Below are 25,330 nucleotides of genomic sequence, written 5' to 3' on the forward strand. Positions count from 1 at the left end.
AATGGCGAAGAACAAAGTATCCCTTGTCATCCCAACTGTCCTCATTTGGAATGTTGGCAAACATCAGTTGGAATGAACCAAATGGACCAGGGAGTGGAGAATGGGTTAGGCCCTCAGAGGTGCTATTTTAGCATTAAATACTATATGTGCAAAATATCTATACTCATAACTCGTATGCCTTGAATAATGCAGCTAATCCAATATCACAGTTGGAGCAGTGGCTCTGTCATTCGTCTATAGAAGCTATAGGTCAGATCAGAGGTTGATTTGTCGTGATGCGAGTGTTTCCAGCAAGGATGTCTGTGTGCCTGTGGTCTTTTGTATAGTGCAATCCTAGCTGAATGGCAATGGAGCGCTGTACAGGGCCAAAGGCCACGGTTAACATCTGATGGGGCAGTAGAGTATTTGTGTTCTTTGAAGAGGTGTGGTGAAAGTGCAGTAGCATATGTGCTTTGCCACTGTTGTACATGGCAGATGGGGCTGCCGTGCAAAACACCCTGGAGATGAGGTGACAGCATTGCGGTGAAAAGGTGAGGACTGTGCTAGTGAGACTGTCGCTGTAAAAAGTCAGGAAGGATTATCCGAAGGATGGCAGAAACTTCTATCACTTATTGACAGCTGTGTGTTTTGGGAGCCATAGGCTGCAGATTACTGAGCACTCAGGCCCAGGCCTCGTCTTTAACCTGCTCGGTGTTGTGGTGGAAACCACGGAGGAGAAAAACTCATGAAAAATGTTGATCTAGCAGCTGCTCCTAAATGAGTATCCTTTTCCTTATGCAGGTCTCTAATCCCATGTACCAAAAGAGTTTCTCTATGCTCCAGCTGCCTGCTGTCTGTGTTGTATCTCACATAATTGCTATGTACATTGCTCTGTTATTAAGTTGTTTTGTTGCAGAGATAGGTCCTAAGTAATGACGATGTTGTGGGGGAGGGGGATGCCCTGCCTCTTTGATACCAGGTTATTTCCGTCTAAGTGTATTGTTCTAGGTTCACCTCTAAATCTGCTCTGAATAATAATGGCGCAGCCTATCCAGATAGCTGTGCTGACTCCGTACCTCATCTGTAACTTGTTACTCTCGTCAGAATGCGTTAGCTGTTGATCACACCTTCGTCTCATCTCTATCTAGACTAAATGTAACTGACAAACCTTATTGTCATTATACCCATTAGCCTATGAGCTGTGCTCAGAGATGGAATTATACAGGATTGTAGTAAGGAGGAGTGTAGTAAAGTGGGTAGCAAAGAGGATTATAGTAAAGAAAGCAAACTGTCTCAAGTGTGACATGACTTGCCGTGCTTACATCACATGTGATTTTCACCAAAAGTGTAATGGTTTATAAATGCACTGCTTCCGGCAACCAATGTTCTACGATGTTTTAATTGTTGCTCCAGTTTCCAATTATCAATATAGTTTCTGTACAAGGCCATGGGAGGGACGCTGTTTTTTCCTCGTCACCATGCCTACTATTTTCATTCGGGGTGGGATGGGTGGGCTGGGAGGGGTGGGGGAGGGTCGGGGGGAGGGCAGGGCGGGGTAGGAGTTTGGAATTTCTTTTGTTTTTGTCTATATCATTATTATTTGCTGCATACATAGGTCAGGCTGTCCACATTGTCGACCTTAATAATCCAATCTCGATCCTGGAGATTGAAAAGGCTATCAAATCGTTAAAATGCGGAAAGGCCCCCAGACCAGACGGGTTCAGTGTTAGATTTTATAAGTGCTTCTCTTCTCTCCTATCACTTCCACTCCTACACCTGTTTCAGGAAATCAACAACACAGGGGAAGCGAAAGGCACACTATCTGAAGCTATCATTGCCATCCTGCCCAAAGATGGGAAAGATCCAATACTCCCTAAAAACTATAGACCTATCTCTCTTATCAACCTCGACTGTAAGCTCATAGCCATGATCTTAGCCAACCGCCTCAAGAAAGTTCTGCCCAAACTTATCCACCCCTCCCAGGCAGGTTTCTTGAAATATAGGCTATCCAGAGACAATACCAGGACATCTGAAAGAGACACGTTAGTGATAGATTCCTTACCTTAGAATATCCCCAGGCGTCAGACTGGATCCCGGAGATTTTTGCGCAGCAGTACCCTTGCGCGTCGGTAGGCGTCGTCTGCGGCTCCGCGTCCGTCGTCGGCGTCGTGGGCGCCGTGATGACGTCGTCCGAGTACTTAGACGCCGCCTCCGCGTGCTGACGTCAGTTCTTCTTTTTTCCGCGCCAGCAGCGCAGATCTGGAAAAAGTGGTACCTTAGTCTTTTTTGACTAAACTTTTTTGATCTCTTTTGATCATTCTTTTTCGAGTCTTCGACTCCGAACGGTGCCGGTAGGGATGCCAGGTTTTAAGCCCTGTGAGGATTGCGACCGACTGATGTCGGTCACCGACCCTCACCGTCGGTGTCTCCATTGTCTTGGCGTCGACCACGACGACAAGACCTGTTCCGACTGCCGGGCCCTCACTTCAAAAGCGACTCTAACTCCGGCTGTCGGCCCCGTGCCGAGAGAGGTCCCGGCCTGGACGGAGGTCGAGGGACCGGTCGCAGGAGCGGAGCCATCGTAGCTCCGGGAGTCGACATCACTCCTCAGGGTCGAAGTCGTCAGGTAAGCACAAGAAGTCGAAGAGACGTCATCGCTCTTCCGACTCCCCCCGATGCTCGCTCGACGCAGCTGGGGGTTCAGGTGACACCGCCCACGCGGCTCCGTCGCTGTCGCAGGCGTCGCGTCCGGCCCCATACCCTCCGGTCCCTGGGCCGCGCACGACGCCGGAGGAGATCGAGCAGTTCCTCATGGCCATGAGGTCTCTCACTCCTCCTTCGGGCACAGCGGACCCGTTTGTGGGCCCTAGCGGGTCGGGGGCTCCGGCCCCGACGCCGTCCAGTGCTTCGGCCTCGGCGCCGCCGGCGCCTTCGGGCCTGGCACCGCAGGGCCCCACTGGATCCGGTTCCGGATCCGGGTCGTCGCCGGTGGACCTAACGACCTCCCCGGCGCCGATCCCTCAGGTGTCACACCCGGCGCCGTCTTCGGGCGGCGCCGTTCCCGAGGCCTCCCTCGATCCGGCTCCGGCACCGGAGCGGCGCCGCTGGGCGCCGCTTCAGACGCTGTTCGGAGAGTTCACCTTTCATGAGCCGGCCCCATCATTTGACACCCCTGGGTACCAGGAGATGGGTGATGAGGAAGATTGGGAGGGGTCTGAGGACCCTCTGACACGCGAGTGTCATTCCCAGGAGGACTGGACAGGTGGACTTGGGGATTCCAGTGGTCTGGACACATCACCAGACACTGGCTTTGTCTCCCCTCCTACCGTGGCTACGGAGAAGGGGGCTACCTACAGTGTGGTGCTGACGCGGGCGGCCAAGGCCTTTGGCCTTGATCTCCCCGTCGCGGCAGTGAGGACTAACCTCCTCACTGAGGTCCTTAAACCGCAGTCAAGCTCGGCTGAGCCTCTGCTGCCGTTTAATGATGCCTTGACCAACGTTCTTTTGGGCACTTGGTCCAGGCCCGCTACAGGTTCGCCTGTAGATAGGAATGTGGCCAGACGCCACCGCCCGGCCCCGGGCGACCCTTGTTTCCTGTCCACCCACCCCACCCCTGAGAGCCTGGTGATCCAGGCCTCCAATTCCCAGACCGCATTCCCGTCGGCCCCGCCGGACAGGGAATCCAAGAGGTATGAGCAATACGGCAAGAAGGTATTCTCCTCCCTAAGTTTGGGACTGCGGTCTTCCAACACTGCATGCCTCTTGGGCTGCTACACCCACTCCCTGTGGGACACGGTCGCGGAAGTGCTGCCAGAATGCCCGTTGGAGGTACGGGCTAAACTCGGCCAAACCCTTGTGGAAGGCCGAGATGCGGCACGTTATTCTATTCGGTATGGACTGGATACCACCGACTCACTGGGCAGAGCGATGGCAACGACGGTGGCGATTCGTCGCCACGCCTGGTTGAGATCCGCCAACTTCTCGGCTGATGTCCAGAATACACTCATGGACATGCCGTTTGATGGCCGTCGCCTTTTTGGCAACAAGGCAGACCATGCGCTTGAGCGCTTTAAGGACTTCAAGGCTACGGCCAAGTCCTTGGGCCTCTCGGCCCCGCGCCAGCAATCGGCTGCCTTTCACTCCTTTCGTGGCCACGGAAGGGGTGTACCCACAAGTGCTGCCAGCCACGCACCGCAGGGTAATACCCAACGCGGTGGCGGCCGTGGAAACCGCCGTGGCGGCGGTCGGGAACAACGGCGAGGTCAGTCCACACCTTCCCCCGCAGCATCCGCCTCAAAGCCCTCCTAGTCCGTGCTTTCAGGCCCATGCGTCGCCAGTGGGGGGCAGGGTTCGCCATCACCTCCTCCACTGGCACACTGTCACTTCGGACAGGTGGGTGCTGCAAATCGTCTGAAGGGGCTACTCCCTCCCTTTCGAGACGACCCCTCCAGCCATGCCACCGCAATACCACCGGGGGATCATTTGCGGCTTCTGCAGGAGGAAGTTACGGCCCTCTTGGCCAAGGGGGCCATCGAGCGCGTTCCTGGGCCAGAAGTAGGGTGTGGTTGTTACTCCCACTACTTTCTGGTACCCAAGAAGGGCAAAGGTGGCCTACGCCCTATCTTGGACCTACGGAACGTCAACGGCTTCCTCCGGAAGGAGAAGTTCAAAATGCTGACACTGGCTCAGGTCCTAGCTGCCCATGACCCAGAAGACTGGATGGTAACGTTGGACTTGCAGGACGCTTATTTCCACATCCCGTCCTGCCGCCCCACGGGCGCTACCTGCGGTTCACGGTTGGCCACAAGCACTTTCAGTTTACCGTGCTCCCCTTCGGCCTTACCAGCACCCCACGGGTGTTCACAAAGGTGATGGCTGTGGTCGCAGCTCATCTGCGCAGGTTAGGGGTTTCAGTCTTCCCCTACCTCGACGACTGGTTGTTGAAGGCGGGCTCGCCCCAGACAGTCGTCAGCCACCTCCAGACGACGGCAGACCTCCTGCACCAGCTGGGGTTCTCCATCAATGTGCCGAAGTCACACCTGTGCCCCTCTCAGAAGCTCCTCTTTATCGGAGCGGTTCTCGACTCGGCGCAGTTTCGGGTTTATCCTCCCGAGCAGCGGGTTCGGGATATTCAGGCTCTGATTCCACTCTTTCAGCCTTTATCCCGTGTCTCGTTCAGGTTGACGCTGCGGCTTCTGGGGCTGTTGGCCTCCTGCATCCTTCTAGTGCATCACGCCCGTTGGCGGATGCGGGCTCTGCAGTTGGACCTGAAGTTTCAGTGGGCCCAGCACCAGGGCAACCTTTCCAACCATGTCCTGATCTCGGAGGGCACTGCAAGACAGCTGCAGTGGTGGCTCACGGACCGCGATTGGGTCAGCGGCAGATCCCTCTCCCTTCCCCAACCGGAGCACGTAGTTGTGACGGACGCGTCCCTCCAGGGCTGGGGAGGCCACATGGGAGAGGCGGAGATCAGAGGCCTCTGCCTTTTGGAGCTGCGGGCGATTCGTCTAGCATTGAAGGCATTCCTCCCCTCAGTCCGGGGGAGTGTAGTGCAGGTGTTCACAGACAACACCACCGCCATGTGGTACTGCAACAAACAGGGCGGGGTGGGGTCGTGGACCCTTTGCCAGGAGGCTCTGCGCCTTTGGCAGTGGCTAGAACATCAGGGCGTGACCCTGGTGGTTCAACACCTGCAGGTTCTCTGAACGCCAGGGCGGACGAACTCAGCCGTCGGTGCATGATGGATCACGAATGGCGTCTGAACTCGGACGTGGCGCAAGGCTTCTTTCAGCAGTGGGGAGAGCCTTGGTTAGATCTATTCGCCACCGAAGAGAACGCGCAATTTCATCAGTTCTGCGCGTTGGAATTTCCAAGGCGGCACTCGCTCGGCGACTCTTTTCGTCGCGAGTGGAGCTGCGGTCTGTTGTACGCCTTTCCGCCTATACCACTTCTACCCAGAGTGCTGAAGAAGATCAAGCGCGACCGGGCTCAAGTCATCCTTGTGGCTCCGGACTGGGCACGAAGGTACTGGTATCCGGAGCAACTCAGTATGTCAGTCGATCCCCCGGTTCGTCTGCCTCTTCAGGAGGACCTTCTGTCGCAGCAGCAGGGGACGGTCCTCCACCCGAACCTGTCCAGTCTCCACCTCCATGCTTGGAGATTGAGCGGCGACAGTTGAGGCCATTTGACTTGCCTCCTGAAGTCTGTAATGTCATTCTGGCAGCCAGGCGTCCCTCCACAAAGTCGGTATACGCCTGCAGGTGGAACAGATTTGTGGCATAGTGCACAGCAAAGGCTGTGGATCCACTTTCTGCCCCTCTTTCTGAGGTTCTTCTCTTCCTTCTTTCTCTTGCCCAGCAGGGCTCTGCTCTGGACACTATCAAGGGCTACCTTTCTGCCCTTTCAGCCTTTCTGAGGCTGCCTGATCAACCTTCTTTGTTCAAGTCCCCAATTGTAAATAGGTTTTTGAAGGGCATCACACACACGTTCCCTCCTGTTCCGTTTGTGATGCCTCAGTGGGACTTGAACCTTGTTCTTACATTTCTGATGTGCGCTCCCTTTGAGCCACTTCACAACTGCCCTCTCCGCCTTCTTACTCTGAAGACTGCTTTCCTAGTTGCCATCACCTCTGCCAGGAGAGTGAGTGAGCTCCAGGATCTTTCATCTAAACCCCCTTTCCTTTCTGTCCATCCGGACACGGTTGTGTTGCGGACTAGGCCATCATTCCTGCCCAAGGTTGTCACGGCCTTCCACATCGGGCAGTCTATCACCTTGACTACCTTCTTTCCGCCACCGCATCCCTCTAAAGAGGAAGAGTGGCTCCACCGTCTGGACCCAAAACGTGCGCTCTCTTTCTATCTGGATGGCACACGCCAGTTCCGGGTGGATGACCAACTCTTTGTTGGTTACGTGGGCGCTAAGAAGGGAAAGGTGGTGCACAAGCGGACCATCTCTCGGTGGATCATCTTGTGTATCCAGGCATGTTACTCCTTGGCTAAAAAGGAGCCCCCTGTTGGATTATGGGCTCATTCCACTCGGGCCACGGCGACTACAACTGCCCTGGGCCGGGGAGTGCCCTTGCAGGACTTTTGCCAGGCAGCTACGTGGGCCTCGCTGCACACGTTTGCAAGACACTATTGCCTGGACAGTCAAGTCCGGAGGGATGGCTTCTTTGGCCGTTCTGTCCTCCAGGACTTTCTGGTGTGATTATTGGTTCGCAGACCCACCACCGGGGTTGGTATTGCTGGGGTATCTATTCTAAGGTAAGGAATCTATCACTAACGTGTCTCTTTCAGATGCACAAGTTACTACTTGTAACGATATATCTGTAAGAGACATTAGTTAGTGATAGATTCCTTACCGACCCACCCATCCTCCCCATTCTGCGAACCGATATCTAGGGTTAAGGTCATCCCCTTTCAGGGCCCTAGTTTCAATGGCACCAGTGTTGGTTTTTAACATGGCTCAGCGCTTCTGGCGCGGAAAAGCTGTGTCTAAGAACTGACGTCAGCACGCGGAGGCGGCGTCTAAGTACTCCGACGACATCATCACGGCGCCCACGGCGCCGACGACGGACGCGGAGCCGCAGACGACGCCTACCGACGCGCAAGGGTACTGCTACGCAACAATTTCCGGATCCAGTCTGACGCCTGGGGATATTCTAAGGTAAGGAATCTATCACTAACTAATGTCTCTTACAGATAAATCGTTACACAAGTAGGAACTTGTGCATTAGCACATGTACTCGAAAAGGCGAAGCTTATTACCACCCCTACTGTAGCAATCACGCTCGATGCCGAAAAGGCTTTCGACAAAGTAGACTGGACATATCTGGAGGCAGTGCTAAATAAATTTAACCTAGGAACGTCCTTCACGAGGATGGTTATGTCCCTTTATTCCTGCCCCTCGGCCAGAGTTAGAGCGGGAGGATCGTTCTCCTCATCATTCCAATTACAGCAAGGAACCAGACAAGGGTGCCCCCTCTCCCCTTCCTTATTCCTACTGGCAATTGAATCATTCCTTCACCACATACGGAACAATGAGGGCATCTCGGGAATCCCTTTAAAGATTGTACAATAAAACTAACTGCCTATGAGGATGACATTCTGGTTGTTTCGGAAAAAGAGGAGGAGGCAATAACGGCCCTCATGTCTACTATTGATGAATTCTCAAAGGTATCGGGGTATAAATTACACAAAAACAAAACGGAGGTTAAATTGTTAAATAATCAGGGAAATAGGGAAGTGCTGGGGGACTCCGGTCTAACTTGGCATCCGGACTGCTTCAAGTATCTGGGGTTGGACTTTGATAAGGACTTAATTTCTACATTACGCATTAATGAAAACTTGACCCTAAAGAAAATATCCAAATTACTAGATGGGTGGTCTCCTAAGTACCTATCATGGTGGGGGAGGGCCGAAACCCTGAAAATGATGGTGACTCCACTGGTGAATTACCTGGCAAGTATGTTGCCGATGACTTTTTCAGATGACTTTTTAACCAGGGTTGACAAGCTTTTTGGTACTTTCCTGTGACAGGGGAAGAAACCCAGGATATCAATGAAGAAGCTACAGCTATCTAAAGAAAAAGGCGGCCTGGGTCTCCCCAGCTTCAGGAATTATCAAACTGCGTTCCTATGTAAACAAGGAGCACAATGGCTGATTGAAGACTCGGCCTACACCCCGCTGTGGCTGGATGTTGAGAAATCCCTCATTGATAATGTTCCCCTTCCTGCCCTACTAACTATGGATTTCTCCCACCTTCCTCACTCTAAATACATTTTAATAAACACAAGACTTGCCCTCTTACGGCTCGATCAATCCCACAAAACCTGCTTGAAAATTTAAAAAAACTACCTTGGTATCCTTGTGGCGTAACCCCTCACTTAAGATTGAAGGAAAACCCCTTCAATGGGAATATTGGTCCAAGAAAGGTGTCAATTTGGTGAGTGCCCAGTATGATGGGATACACCCTTTACCGTTCTCCTCGCTCCAGGCCCTACATAATCTGGCACCGATAGATTTTTATGATTTTTTGAAACTAAAAGTCCTCTTATCAACACGCTCTCTTAAACCCTATGATCCCTGGCTTAAGACCCATATGACACGTATCATGGCGGCTGGTCATTTTGTCTCGAAAACATATAAACGTCTCCTCCCTCTACCTAGAAAGGCCCACAGGCGGTGGGAGTCGGAACCCAACTCTACGGGCTTGATGTTTGACTGGGACACTATTCATACCACTGCTTTCTCGAACAAAGTCTCTCCAATATTATCCCAAACCAAATACATGTTATTAAACAGAACGTACTGGACGCCAGATAAGCTTTTTAAACTCCACCTGAGAGATACCCCTAAGTGTTGGAACTGTGACTCAGCTGTAGGGGATTTGGCCCATATGCTTTTTAATTGTCCCTCTCTGAAAACATATTGGGAGAACATTTTTGATTGCATAGAACATATTTTCAGTTTCAAACCTGCAAGGGAATTCGTTTTATGTCCTACGGGGTGTTCTAGACCCGAACCTAGTTAATGCATATGACCGCCAATTGCTTGACCTACTGCTCACCCTGGCCTGTAAAGTAGTCTTATGTAAATGGAAGAGCGCCTCTGAGGTGTCCTTTAAGATATGGCAAGAATGGTTATCCTTTCTAAGAGGAGCTGACAACCCTGCGCTGCATTCCTCCCCATGGCGCGCATCCCATAAGAAGCTTTGGTAATCTCTTGATGCTTCATCATTTTCATTTGATCCTCTGTGATGTGCTATGGTTATGTGTAATATTCTGTAGCAAAGTGGAGTTTACTTATTATATACTTTGTAATGTAAATTGATGTGGCACAAGGGTGAAATCACCATCCCTAACGGAACTCATTTCGAATGAGTACACGGAATGTTGGACACAAATGGAAATTGGAAATCCAGGGACCTGGACAAGGACATTGTATATGCAGCATTGTATATGTAACACTCATCTTAGATTCGGACTTCACATTCAGACCTCATGATATGAGTTTTTATGTAAACCACGAAACTGTGTATTACCCTGCCTTTATTTGCTATGATTTTGTTATGATCTCGTATGTAATTAATTTCATGTGTCAGAGACCTTGTGTCTTTTACTTTACATTTTCTTTCTTTCTTCCTTTTCCTTTATTTCTTTTTTCAATAAAAATGATTTGAATATAAAAAAAAGAAATGTTGATCTAGCTCCATGTGCTAGACCCACTCTACACATTGGTGTATGGAACAAAAAGTGACCTTGTCTTAAGACGGCTCTTGAATGCTGAGTTCAGGGCTGACACCTTTGCTAGAGATGGTTGCTATCCATTTAAGTGTGGTCTGTGGTCCAGGAGTGATAATTCCCAAGTTGGCTCCCAAACCTGCTTCTGCACTGCATTTTACCGTAGAGGCTTGGCACATGGACCTTTATATAGCTCGTAGCGTTCCCCACCTTTCCAGAAGAGTGTAATATGCAGCACCTGCTTTCTTCTGCACTTTTGAAGGAATCTGTTCTACTTGAATCTCCGAAGGTGCACTGCAGTGAAAAAAGATGGGGGTGACGGGATGAGAAAGAGGTACAATTCACTTTGTCTGAGAACAGAAGACAGACATAAGAAGGGAGAGTATGTATTTCAGGTTGTGGCCGTCTTAGCATAGAGACATCACCAGCACCCTCCCAGCGCCTGAGATTCATGCCCCAGCATGGCTTCTTGTACCACTGAGAAGTAGCCGAACACCAGCAAACCAGATTTCTAACCGGTTGCCTCATTCCTGGAAGCGATGCAGACTTGGCTGTCTCCTTGTATCAGCAGAGAAGACTCTTTCCTTGTACTTAAATTCCTCGAATATAACTTAGATGCTGTTGCTAATCTTGAGAAACTTGTAGGCAAAGTTACTGAAGGGAAGGCTGTTGTAGCACAACTTCCTTTTTTTGTGATATAAATATGCTCCCAATCTAGTTTGAAGCTGTTGCATTATGTGCCACATGTATTCGTTTGTGATACAGCGCTACACAATCCAGGATATAAAAAATGTCAGAAGGTTTAGCTCAAAGTTCAGGATGTGTTGCATATATATACTCACATAGAGATATGTGCGATCCGTGTTTATTATGGCACTGTGCTCACTCTATTGCAGTCGCATTTCTCACCATGTAATATTATTTATCTTTGTCAGGGATGAAGATTTTTCTGTAAGTTCTGTCCTGGCTTCAGATGTTATCCATGCAAACCGAAAAGACATTCCCTGTATCTTCAGAGTAAGTAAACTTCAAGTAACTTAAAACGAGATGTTGTGTTTTGTACGGTACTCTAGTGTAGTAAAGCTTTGTGAAGTGGAGGGAGTAATATACAGGAGGAAATTATGATCTGTGTGTGTTGTACAGTTATTTTGATGTTTCTGGATGATATGTATGTGAGTGAAGTAAAATGCAGATTTTGGAAGTCTTTGGGCATAGCGAACTTGATAATATACTAAAATCCACCTTCTCCACTTAACAGTAAAAGTTAATTCGGGTAGTGTAGGATTATTAATTGAGTATTCTTCAGCAACTGTAGTTATATACCCATGCTTTGTTATTTTTGCTACAAAGAGATGTACTACATATAGGTTCTCTTTGGTAATGCCAAACAATCATTGTAGCAGTGTCTGGAGGTCTTGATGGACTGCTGGGTGGACACCTCCATCAGCAGAACACACATTGTGTCTTTTGTTAGTGCAAATGTGGTTTCTCCCTTGCTCCACAGGTCACAGCGTCACAGCTGTCGGCGTGCAATAACAAGTGCTCCATCCTGATCCTGGCGGACAGTGAGAGTGAGAAGAGCAAGTGGGTGGGCGTGCTGAATGAGCTGCACCGGATCCTGAAGAAGAACAAGCTGAAGGACCGATCGGTGTACATTCCCAAAGAGGCATATGACAGTACCTTGCCGCTCATCAAAACAACGCAGTCGGCTACCATCTTGGGTAAGACGACCATAGGGTAACTGATGGGCAGGGTGGTCGCAGCAGGTATTAGCATGGCTAGCATTGGCATGATCCATGTTAGGTTTTCAATACAACTACATGAAAATATACATTTACCTTCAATTAATCTACATAAAACACAGCTTATTATTGGTTAGTCTAGGAATCTGTAATCGACCCTCAAGGACCTATGATTGACATCCTGGCCTCAGATAAAGGATCACCAAAATGACTTCTTGGTCTACATATATAATTAGCCAGTGATGGCGATGGCTATAAATAAATAAGTGGTTAATGAGACTGCAAATGTTTTTAAACTATATAGATTTTTTAAGCATTGTATACACATTGCTCTGTTTGTAGTAGACAGGAGTTTGGCTTCATTTTATCAAAGACTCCTCAGTGGCCAGAGGTTTGGCTTTGCGTGATCAAAGGTCATGGCTAGTAAGATCGTTGGGTTCTGGGGCCAGAGTTTTGGTTTTGTTTTGTCAAAGAACATGGCTAGTAAGGTTGGTGGGTTCTGACCACAGCATTTTAGAATGACATAGTGGCTGCAGTGTGTCTGCGTGGATCATCCATTTTGGTTAGAGTAGTCTGTCAAGTTACTCACAGAGGCACTAAATACTTTAGAGATATCCACTTTTCAAGCTTAACAATACACATTAGACCTGACTTGTATACACACCCACACAAAAACACACTCACACACTGATTGCCAGCAGCACCATACATTGAATAACTAAGAAACCCGTTTAACAGGCAGTTGTCTCTTCTGAGTGAAATGGGATAAGCTTCACAGCTCAGCAATTGAAACTGCCCAGTCCCCAATACGTAATGTAACCACCCAGGGTCCTCTGAGATTAAACACGAGGCATGACCATCACATTACACAATGGACACAACACAACCACTAGGATGGAACAGAGCAGAGTACACCAAACAGGTCATCATATGGTGAATCAGACTGTGTGGTGCAAGGAAACGTAAACTTGTAGAAAGCTCTGTTCCAGACAGTCCTCATCACTATGATGCTATACCACTGCTAGATGTGCAGTATGCCAATGCTGGTATCAAAGATGTAAAAGTCAGCTATTAGTATGATGTCATCTTCAGTTGTGATCAGAGGGAGATGGATTGGCTAGAGGTGTATGTGTGTGTGCGAGAGAGAGTGTGTGAGAGAGAGAGAGACTCCTTGTTCTTTGAATGGTTGGAAGGGCAGTTCAGGTGATCGAAATTACGATTGGTCAGAGTGCCTATCAGTCACCTTTGTATATTTGAGTGTGGGTGAATAAGAGCTGATCCTTCATTGATGAGGGGACTCTAGTCCAGTCTCTTGTTTTGTGGGTAGTGCCATATTACCTCGATTTGGGAACACTCCCAGACACAAGCCGGCAGTGATATTTCATGAAGTTCCCTGTGAATCAAAAACGTAATTTTTTAAAAATTTAAATACATTTAATGAAAAGATCAATAGCAGTTATGGCTTAAGCACAGTACGACGTCATGTGAATTCTTCAATCTGATAGAGACTTCTAGTTGTATATTCCTTACCTTTAGAATTTTCCCCAGGCCTAAGTCTGGATCCAGAGATTTTTCATCAGCAGTACCCCTGCACGTTCGTAGGTGGCGCTCTGCGTCTGTTGTCTGCATTGTGGGCGCGGGAATAACGTTGCAGTATCTACATTGACGACGCCCATGCGTGCTGACTTTAGTTCTTTCTTTGTCCGCGCCAGTCTAAGCCCAGATTCGAAGAGAGCTACCCCTTAGCCATTTTTTGGATAACCTTTTTTCAACTTTTTTCAAAGTTTTTTATGAGTCTTGGACTCCTGGTGACTTTTAGCTGTCCCCCGGTTTCAAGGCCTGCAAATCCTGCAACAAGGCGATGTCTGTGACTGATCCGCACCTTGTCTGTCTCTAGTGCTTGGAGTGCGACCACGACCCAAAGTCGTGCTCAGAGTGCCGGGCCATGAATCCGAAGGCTTTGCACGAGCAGCCCCAAAAGCTGTTGGAGGCTGGCGCTCGACTCCACTTCGCTCCCGTTCTCGGTCCAGAGAAAGGTCTCCAGGACGGTCACAGAGTCCCATCCAAAATCTTTGGGTTGATCGGGTAAGCATAAGAAGAAGTCGAAGAAACATGGGCGTTCTTCGACTTCGCCCCGTCCGTCGGCTGGCGCAGAGCGGGACTCAGGGCGTCGTCGCTCTGGGCCTTGGTACCTGCTGCCTACTTCTGAGCTGACTCTGCACTTACCTTCCTTTCAGGGAGCCAGAGCGTCTCCTGCCCAACTGAGATAATTCCATGAGGCCTTGCACCTCTTCTTTGGGCAGTGCGACTCTGCTGGTGTGCCTCAGGCCCTGCAGAGTCAGTTGGCCTTAGGCGATCCGGACCGACATCAGTCGTTCCACATTGACCTTCCCTGACGCCGATCCCAGCCGTGACACTCCCGACACCGACCGTGCCCCCGGTCGGCGTTGACTCCATCCTCATCCCTACCGTGGACACGGACCCAGACCGGCGTCGATCGACGTCTGTTCCGACGACGGAAGGGACTTTTGTCCCTGTGCTCACCCCAGGTGTTGATTTTGTGCCACTAGGTGGTATAGAAGACTGGGAGGGGCTGGACCCTTTAACTGACCCGCTCTAAGACCCTATGGACTGGCTGATAGACCTGGGAGAAGCGAGTGGGTTGGACACTTCCCCTGACACTGGCTTGCTTTCTCCTCCCACTGTGGCTATGGAGGAGGGGGCTTCCTACGCAGTGGTGGTGAGAAGTGCAGCCGAGGTCCTTGGCCTCAAGCTCCCTTCGGTGACAGCCAAGACAGAGGTGCTTCAGCCTGTGGCTTCTACTTCTGACCCTCATTTACCCTTTTATGAAACCCTCACTGACGTCCTTCTGGGCACTTGGTCCTAACTCAGCACAGGGGCTCCTATGAACAGGACACTCGCCCGCTGCCATCTCCCCGCTCAGGGTGACCCACCATACCTTACACAACATCCTTCCCCTGAGAGCTTGGTTGTTCAAGCCTCATCTTCTGTACCCCGGTTAGGGAATCTAAGAAGCTGGACCATTGTGGGAAGAGGATGTTTGGCATAGCGGTCGGTGAATACTGCTTGCCTCTTAGGCCGATCCTCCCACACAATTTAGGATACAGTTGCGGAGGTGCTGCCTCAGTGTCAAGAGGAGGGCACAGGCCATTCTCTCCCAAGCAGTTGTGAATGAGAGAGATGCCTCCAAATTCACCATTCGTTAGGGATTGGACACCACCGACTCACTAGACTGAACGGTTGCCTCTTCTATTGCATTAAATGCTACTTCTGGCTTTTTAGGGGATGTCCAAGCTACTTTGATTGACAGGCCCTTTGAGGACACTCGCCTTTTTGGTGACAAGGCAGATTCGGCGCTTGAGCGCTTCAAAGAATCTCGCACTATGGCCAGATCCTCCGGCCACACGGCTACACCCCATCCCCCTCAGTCTGCCTTCCGTGGCTACGGAGGGATGCCCAGCCGTGTCCTGCCCTGCCACAGACTCATGCAAGCTGTCCAGCCTCTGCGTGGCCGCGGATGTGGGACTCTGCGTCCTCATGGGGCAAGGAGCCGGCGGGTGGGCCAGTCCACCCTTTCCCCCCTCTACCACCGCCTCCAAACTTGCTAGTCTGACCTTTCAGTCCCATCATCGGCCAGTCGGAGGCAGGATTCCCCATCACCACCTACGCTGGAAGTCCATTGCATCAGATAGGTGGGTTCTTCAGATAGTCCGAAGGGGAAATCCCTCCCCTTCGAGGCTACCCATCCCTCCATGCCACCCTCTTAAGGCTGTATATCGGAGAATCATTTGTCACTTCTCTGCGAGGAAGTTACGTCTCTCTTGACCAAGAAACCATAGAGAGGGTCCCTGTGCCAGAAATAGGACGTGGTTGTTATTCCCACTACTTTCTGGTGCCCAAAGAGTACAAAGGCCTTCATCCTATCATAGTCTTCCGGAGCATCAACTTCTTCGTTCGTAAGGAGAAGTTCAAAATGTTCACTTTGGCCCAGGTCCTTTCTGCCCTTGACCCAGGAGACTGGATGGTAGCGTTGGACTTGCATGACGCTTAGTTCCATATCCCTGTCCTACCTGCCAACAAATGTTGCTTACGGTTCGCAGTGGGCCACAAGCACTTTCAGTCCACCATACTCTCCTTTTGCCTTACTAGTGCCCTCGAGTGTTTACAAAAAAATAGGCTGTCGTCTCCCACCTCCAGATTGCATGTGGCCTCCTGCACTCTCTGGGGTTCACTTTCAACATGCCGAAGTCACACCTGACTCCCTCTCAGACGCTCCCTTTCATCTGAGCGATTCGGGACAGTTTAGAGCCTATTCTCCCAAACAGCGAGTCTGAGATATCTGGGCTATGATACTGATGTTTCAGCCTCTATCCCGGATGTCAGTGAGAATGGCCTCAGGGCCTCCTGTATCCTGCTGGTGGATCATGGCAAATGCGGGCTCTGCATTGGGACCTGAAGTTTTAGTGGGCGCCTCATCCGGGGAACCTTTCAGACTTTTTTTTTTTACAGAGCTAGAGAGGCAACAGAAGCAGGTCCGAGTATCTTATACTACAGTATCATAGAACCTGAGTCTTGGAATATTGTTTCATCTTAAATATGTCTTTCAAATGACAGCACAGCCGAAACTTTTCATCTTAAAAAAGGCTTCATCAGGGCAAACGTTTATCCACTGAGAATCACAGGGATCTTCCAAGTTTATGGTCAAAGGACAGAGAATACACAAGCACTGGCAAGTGAGTACTTCGATCCTAAATACGAAATCGAATATGAGGCGGCTTAACGTGTGAGCCTTCTTAGAGTCAAAATTCAGTTTGTGAGAAAGTAAATTGCACCTTGGTTCCTAGTTCCCAGAACAACATTGAATCTGATTGGTTTGTATCCAAGATGGACTAGACAACCATCTGGGATCCGTCATCAAGTATCCAACGTCACCTCACTTCCAGGTTTGTTATCATCCACAGGGTGCCATATTGGGCACTGAAACAGTCTTCTGTATCATCTTCTGCGTTGTGCAAGGCATCTTGGATACCAACCAATTAGATTCGATTTTGTGCTGGGAACTAGGAACCAAGGTGCATTTTACTTTCTCACATAAGCTGAATTTTGACTCTAAGAAGGCTCACACGCTAGCCCTCTCATGTTTGATTTTGTATTTACGATCTTAGTACTGACTTGCCTGTGCTTGTATATTCTTTGTCCTTTGACCATACACTAAACTTAGAAGATCCCGGTGATTCTGAATAGATCAACGTTTGCCCTGATGAAGCCTTCTGTAAGGTGAAACACATTGGCTGTGCTGTCATTTGAAAGACATAATAAAGATGAAACAATATTCCAAGACTCAAATTCTATGAGCATTTGTTATACTGTAGTATAAAACACTCGGATCTGCTTTTTTGCCTCTCTATCTCTGTAAAAATGGTATCTAACTTTGTGGTAAATGTGCAGCTTACCATCGAGATGGGCAATGTTCGCCTTTTTGATAAGTGTTTACTCTGGGTGGTGCTGCTTTGGATGCTCTGGCTGCCTTTTGTGTTGTTCAGAATCTTTCTGACTATATCCAGATCTCAAAGGGAACTGTCCAACTGCAGTGGTGGGTAACGTACCAAGATTAGGTCAGAGGCAGATCCCTCTCCTTCCCCAACCAGATCTGACGGTGGTGACAGATGCTTCACTCTTAGGATGTTGCGGCCACCTGTGAGAAGCAGTGATCAGAGGGGTCTGGTCTCTGGCAGAGTCCTGTCTCCATAGATAAGACTGGCACTGAATTTATTTATGTATTTATTTATAAAGTTTTATATAAGGAATTCCTTCCTCTCTCAAAGGGAAAGTGGTGCAAGTGTTTACGGACAACACCACTGCCCTGTGGTACTGCAACAAACAGGGCGTGGTGGGGTCGTGGACTTTTTGTCAGGAGGCTCTGTGCCTCTGGACATGGCTGGAACATCTGGCCATATCCCTGATGGTTCACCTCCTGGCGGGTTCCCTGAATGCCAGAGCGGACTAGCTCAGCAGTCGATGCCTGGTCAATTACAAATGGCGTCTCCATCCAGAGGTGACGTAGGGCCTCTTTCAGCAGTGGGGATAGCCTTGGTTAGATCTGTTCGCCTTTGAAGATAATGTGCAATGTCAGCAGTATTACAGGTTGGACTTTCCAAGATGGCATTCACTCAGTGATGCTTTTCGTCATGAGTGGAGCTTCGTACTCCTCTACGCCTTGCCGCCTATACCACTGCTGCCCAGAGTGCTCAGGAAGATCAAGCATGACCGGGCTCAAGTCATTCTTGTGCCTCCTTATTGGGCAAAAAGAGTCTGGTATTCCGTCCTGAGCATGGCTATCGATCCTCCGGTCAGCCTGGCCCTTTGGAAGGATCTGTTGTCACAGCAGCAGGGGATGGTTCTTCAACCAAACCTGTCCAGTCTCCACCTCCTTTCATGGAGTTTGAGCAGCGACACTTGAGAGCTTTCGACCTTCCACCCAAAGTCTGTGATGTCATCTTGACAGCCAGGCGTCCCTCCACTAAAACGGTATACGCCTGTAGATGGAACAAATTTGTGACATGGTTCACAGCAAAAGCTGGTGATCCACATTTTGCCCATCTTTCAGAAGTTCTGTTGTACATACTTTCTTTTGCCCAGCAGGGCTCTTCTTTTGGCACCCTTAGGCTTCTCTTTCGGCTATCTCTCCATTTCTGAGACTTCCAGATCAGACCTATTTATTCAAATCTCCCATTGTCAATACGTTTCTTAAGGGCATTAATCACTTGTTTCCTCTGTCTCCTTTCATAATGCCCCAAAAGGATTGAAATTTGGTTTTAATCTTTCTTATATGTGCTTCTTTCGAGCCTCTTCATAATAGCCCTCTCAGGCTTCCGACCCTTAGGACTGCTATCCTCATTTCTATCACCTATGCTCACAGAGTTAGCAAGCTTTAGGCTCTGCCTTCCAAGACTCACTATTTGTTCCGTCCGTCCAGATAAAGTGGTGCTCTGAACAAAAGCTTTGATCCTCCCTAAGGTGGTTACGCCGCTTCATGTGGGACAATCCATCAATTTACCCACCTTTTACATGCCCATGCATCCCTCCAAGAAAGAGGAGCGATTCCACCGCTGGACCCAAAACGGGCGTTTATCTTGATCGTTCCAAAGACTTCCGGGTGGATGAACAACTCTTCATTGGCTATGTGGTTGCCAAGAAAGGTCGGGCAGTCCAGAAAAGGACCATTTCTCGATAGGTTGTCCTCTGCATTAAAATGTGCTACGCATTGGCAAAGAAGGAACTTCCTGGTGGGTTACCTGCTCACTTGACTAAAGCAACAGCAGGCAACCACAGCGTTAGCATGCGGAGTCCCAGTCCTGGATATCTGTAAGGCGGCAACGTGGGCATCTCTGCACACATTTACCAGACACTACTGCCCGGACAGCCAAGTCCGGAGGTACAGGTGCTTTGCCTGTTCATCCTCTAGGACTTCCCCTTGTGATCTTGGTTTGCAGACCCTCCTCCGGGGCTGGTATTACTGGGGTATCTATTCTAAAGTTAAGGAATCTACAACTAGAAGTCTACATCAGATGAACAAGTTACTTATTTTCGGTAACCATGTATCTGATAGAGACATATTCTAGTTGTAGGTTCCTTACCTCCCCAACCATCTTCCCCGCTCTGCGAACTGTCTTTAGGAATAGGTACTCCTGTAAAGGGCCCTAGTTTTGACGCACCAGTTGTCAGTGTCTTTCATGGGTCTGTGCTTCTGGTGTGGAAAGTCGTGTTAAGAACCAACATCAGCGCACACGGACAGCATTTATGTAGGTCCTGCAACATCATTCTTGCACCGAGGACGACTGAGATGGAGCCAACCGACGCCACCTACCGACACGCAGGGGTACTGCTGATGAAAAATCTCCAGATCCAGACTGATAACTGGGGAACATTCTAAAGGGAAGGCCCTACAACTAGAATATGTCTCTACCGGATAAATTGTTGCTGAAGGTAAGTAACTTGTTCTATTGTATAAGTGAAGAGGTGATGGACTCACCTTACAGATCCTGTTCCTGAGTCCTTCCATTAATTGCTGGCAGTAATTCTTGTTGTTTTCCTTCAGAGGACACTGAAAATGCAGGGCAGAGGCCGAAAGCAAACCGAAGCAGTCGGTGTCAGATTGGGAACATTGGGTCGTAGTGCCTTAGAGCCCTCTTTTGAGTGCATTTACAGCTTTTACCTCTCACTATAGGCCCATACCTGTTCATTAACCTAATTGATGGGTGGGCAGTTAACAGCTGTTTTCATCACAAGGCAGTGCCATAACATTTAATTAGCAGCCACTGTGGAGGCATATAATGCAGTCATTAATTACTCTTGTGAACTAGTCTTTTCAGGCTACAAGCTTCCAGTGGAAGTGCAAAGTAGGCACGAGCAGGTATTTGGGACAGCCAGCCTGTGCGCCTGAGCGAGGCTGGGGGCTCCAAGCGCTATTGGCAAGACTTGGATACCTTTCTGGGTGTATTGTCCGTCTCTGAGCTCAACACCCTTGGTTCTACATATACGCTATTCTCACACGCCCAGATAAGCATGAACTGTTTCTAAAACTGGTGCTGGCGCATGTTTCTGCAAGTTTATTGACCAGGTCGGATATAAAAAGGACCGTGATCTGTTTCATTCTTTGTTTATGAAATGAGTGGCAACAGGGGTAAACGGATTTCTTTACGTTTTTAGGTCTCGCCTAGCGACGCAGCGCATGCGCTACTCGCCTTTGCGAGATCTATTGTCGTCGACTTGGTTGCCAAAGGTGGACAGGAGATGTGCACTTGCCCAGACAGCCGATGTGCATGCTCACAGCGTGTCTTCTCTGGGGATGTCAGCTTGAGCCCGGACAGCCGATGTGCACGCTCACGACATGGCACGCTTTTGCTTTCCCTCTTGCTCGCAGTCTCCCTGTCTCCATCAGGCCCATGGCACACTTTCACTTTGCCTCCCTGCGGCATTTCAGCACAGATGTGCACATGTTTGCTGTGCGGGCACGGCACTTCGGCCCGCTTTCATTTTCTTTACGACGTTTCAGCAGCGGGTGTTAGTTTGGCGGCCTATTTTCCAGTCTGCCCCGGAAACAAGCCGCCGCTCAAGTGAAGATGGTGGACGAGGAGGTGGACGGTCCGCAGAGGAATGGGGAGGGCCCGCTGATGCCCCTGGGGGGAATGGGTGGTCAGGGCCCTCGCGAAGTCCGCATCCAAAAGTCAGACTCGAGTTAAGGCTTCAATGTGCGCGGGCAGATGAGCGAGGGCGGCCAGCTGAGGAGCATTGGAGGACAGCTGTACGTGCCGCTCCAGCATGTTAGTGCCGTTCTGGCAGGGGGTGCTGCCGACCGTGCTGTGTCCGACGAGGGGATCGGATCCTGGAGGTGTAAGTACGGGAGACACCACAGGTCTGTCATTTATCCAGTATTGGGGTATCTTTCATTGATTCACATGCCTGAATCATTCTCCGTTGCCGAGGCGGGAGTCCCACGGTATATAAAAAGCAGTGCGAAAGGTAAATTACTGTAGTAGGCCCTAAGAGAAAGGCCTGAGGCCTAGATTGTAGTAGCCTATCTACCTTATTATGCTAAAAGACCAAAGTCTTTGTTCCAAACAATCAGCTCATAGCACCCTCTAGAACCCCCTCTGCAGGGCCAGTTCTCCTCAGATTTTCACCGCACGTTGTGTGGAAGGGAGTCTCCCTGAGTCTCTACTCAGTTTTTTCTCTACTTCAGGATGTCTGACAAGAAGGCCTTGTTTAGACCTTGCAGAACATGCGTAAAAAGAAAAGAGTCCATGTTGATGACCAACATAAGGTCTGTATTTATTGCCTTCATCCGAAGCATGAGGCAAAAAATTGTAAGATCTATCGCACCTTCCCTTCTAAGACCTTAAGGGATAGGGAGGCCAGAGTCCTTTTAGGGCTCAAGTCTTCTTCTGCTGATGATGACGACAGAGCTTCAACCTCCAGTAAAAGAGCAAGATCAGAAGATGATTCTAAAAGTGAGGGGAGAAAACATGTCAAAACCTCCCACTCCACTTCGGGCTCTTCACAGAGATCTCCATCTTCTCTCCCTGAAGGCTCATCTCTCAAGGAATCTAAAAAGCATAAAACTGTGAGTAAAAGCTGCTCTGTCTCCTCAGCTTTTCCTATACCTACCATCTATGTTACATCTTCTGCCCCGTCATCGACGGCGACAATTTCTACCACAGCTATCACCTCTCCTATCATGTCAACTAGGATTTCCATTGTGGCAAAAAGAACCATCGTCGACGATCCGTCGGCGACAACCTCATCATCGAAGAAGCACTCGTCAATTAAGGTACTGTCGACGAAGCCTCGGTCGTCGACGAAGACATCTATGATGCTGTCGACGAGGAAGCCAAGTCCGTCGATGATGAGCCCATCGACGACGTGTCCTTCGACGATCCCATCAACGTCGAGCCCGTCGACGTCGAGTCAGTCGTCGAGTCCGTCGACGAAGATTCCGTCGACGCCGAATCCGTCGACGATGGTCCTGTCGACGAAGCCAGTATCGACGCCTACAACAATTCAAGCACAGATGTCACCATTGCCTACAGTGTCACCGAGCTCAATAGACACTGCTTCTACAAAGCCAACAGGCACAATGCAGGCATTTTCTACGCCTATTTCTTCAAAAACTTTCCAGCTAACATCTTATCAGAGGCAAGAGTGTTCTTATATCTCGCCACTTACGCCCTCTCATCTCCTAGAGACTTATGCTCATGAGGAAGAGGATGACTTTGATGATGATGACAACGAGGGAGCATTTGGGATAGCTCACCATCCTTCGGAATTGAACATTAAATGTCAGGATGATGAGGAGGATAATGAGTACGCTGAGCATTACTATCAAGAAGACATTGTAGTTCCTCATTGTACAGCATACCAGAGGCAGTCTCGGGCTTCAGAGTCCAGCCATCTGCCACCGAGCCTCATCCAGGACTTACAGGCCATTTTGGCAGACTATAGACAATGTTTTCCACCACAGCAGGTCGTTTCTCCACTCGAACCTGCAACAGTTCCGTACCCTATTCCTCAACCTGAGATTCTCTGGTCATGGAGCCTCAACAACCTACTTTGCCTACCCAGACTCCAGATACTTCTTCAGACGAATAAGTAGAGGAAGGCGAGAATAATCCTCCTTTGGACCCGTGGGATGATTATGTTATCCCCATGCCCTCTCCACCAACTCCACAACCTTCAGATTCACCACCTGAAGACATAGGTGGATTTCATAATCTTATGCAGCGAGCTGCGAGTAGTTTTCAACTACCGGTAACAGTGGAACAGTCAGAGTGTTTTCTTCATGATTTTAAAGAAGAAACTAGGAAGGTGTCCAGAGCCATTCCTATTAGAGATTACATATGGAAGGAAGGCATCAAAATAATGAGAAATCCTGCCTCTGTACCCGCAGTACTGCCGCGGATTGACTTAAAATATTGTGCTCCTCTCGGTAACCCTTCATGCCTTACTGGACACCCGCGGCCAGACTCGGTCATTTCGCAGGCCGCACAACAAAGATCAAAAAACCCGGCCACTCCCATTACTACGCCACCAGATAAGGAGGGCCGTCGTTTGGACTTTATCGGAAAGAAATTTTCCACCATGGCTGCCGCCTCAATCAGGGCTGCGAATTCTTTGACGATCATAGGATGTTATGATCGCCAAATGTGGTCAGACATGGCTGGTCTAATTGATCTAATTCCGGAAGATAAGCGACAGGAGGCTCGGAAGATCCTGATGGAAGGGGAGCGTGCAGCTGCAGAAACTATCGACTGCGCTTTGGATATCACAAATACACATTTTAGACAACTGGCAGGAGCTGCAGTTCTCAGGCGTCAGCGCTGGCTAAAGGCTACCACCTTTCGGCCTGAGGTCCAACTTAAAATTCTGGACATGACCTATGATGGCGAGTCTCTGTTTGGGAAACACATAGACGACGCCCTCCAGGCGATCAAAACGGACACGGATACCGCAAGATCCTTGTGCTCCCTGCAGTACAAGCGGGGATCTTTTAGAGGTGCTAGAGGACGTGGATATTCCTCTAGAGGAAACTATTACCAACAAAACAGACAATATCAGCCTCAATACCGGCAGAATTATCAATCTTCCGACCGCCAGTCTGGTATGGCTAATTTCTCTCGCCAAGGAGGCTGAAAACACACAAACAATCAAGGGCGAGATACTCACAGAAAACAGTGAGATCAGCCGGGCGCCAGCCTTATTTCCTTCCCTCCCTGTGGGCGCGAAAATATCTGGCTTTCTACACCAGTGGCAACAGATTACATCTGATCAATGGGTGCTAGACCTCGTTCAACATGAACACACCCTAGAGTTTGTCACCAAACCACCAACTACTCCGCACAGGGGACCCCCTCCCCCTCGTCTTCACTTATTGTTCAAGGAGGTTCATTCATTGTTCCTCAACACCACTATAGAAAAGGTTCCAGTTCATCAGAGGCATCTATTCCCGTTTTTTCCTCATGAAGAAGAAATCAGAGGAATGGCGACCGATCTTGAACCCTTCGCAATCTCAACAAATATCTCAAGAAGCAGGGTTTTCGCATGGTCACTCTTTCAGAGATTCTAAGCTGCCTGAACGAGGGAGATTTTATGGCTTCTTTGGACATGGAAGACGCATACTTTCACATCCCAATTCATCCAAAACATCGAAAGTATCTCCGTTTCACTGTGGCTGGTGCCCACTATCAGTACTCCCATTTGGCCTCAAATCGGCTCCAAGGATTTTTACGAAGTGCCTGGCTCCGGTAGTGACAGCATTATGCTCTTCAGGGATCCAGGTTTTCCTGTCCTAGGACGATTGGCTAATCAAAGGTCCCTCAAAGTACAGAGTACAGAACGACATAACAACATGCCACAATCTCTTTGCATCCCTAGGTCTCACTGTGAACAAAAACAAATCCCAATTGCTTCAGAGGAAAATCCTGCCTTTCCTGGGAGCTCGTCTGGATACAATACAATGCAGGGCATTCTTGTCTCAAGAAAGGCAACTCTGTCTGCAGAAATTAGCCATACAAGTGTCAAAAAGAAAGTCACTTTCTGTTCGCCAGTTCGCTTCATTTGTGGGAATGTGTTCTTCGGCCATAAATCTCATCCCACTAGCACGTCTGAAGATGCGGCCTCTGCTGGAGGAGCTACATCTTCAGTGGGAGCAAGCGACACATTCCTTCGACGACATCAACAAACTAACCCCACGCATGGTAGATACTCTTCAATGGTGGGCGCAACTGCGCAATCTGAAGCAAGGACTCACATTCTTGCAAACTCCTCCGGACTTCGTTCTGACGACAGATGC

The 25,330-nt window shown here is 49.4% G+C and overlaps 1 protein-coding gene across 2 annotated transcripts in view; it reads left to right on the forward strand.

Annotated features, from left to right (window-relative positions):
• CDC42BPA (CDC42 binding protein kinase alpha) overlaps window positions 1-25,330 on the forward strand; it is a 1,077,984-nt gene that overhangs the window by 959,617 nt on the left and 93,037 nt on the right. For both annotated transcript variants that reach the window (XM_078649868.1, XM_078649869.1), the window contains 2 exons: window positions 11,155-11,236; window positions 11,724-11,940. In XM_078649868.1, coding sequence (XP_078505994.1) covers window positions 11,155-11,236; window positions 11,724-11,940 — 299 coding nt within the window. The remainder of the gene's footprint in view (window positions 1-11,154; window positions 11,237-11,723; window positions 11,941-25,330) is intronic.

The sequence above is a fragment of the Lissotriton helveticus genome, chromosome 6, assembly GCF_964261635.1.
Source record: "Lissotriton helveticus chromosome 6, aLisHel1.1, whole genome shotgun sequence".
Taxonomy (NCBI): Eukaryota; Metazoa; Chordata; class Amphibia; order Caudata; family Salamandridae; genus Lissotriton; species Lissotriton helveticus.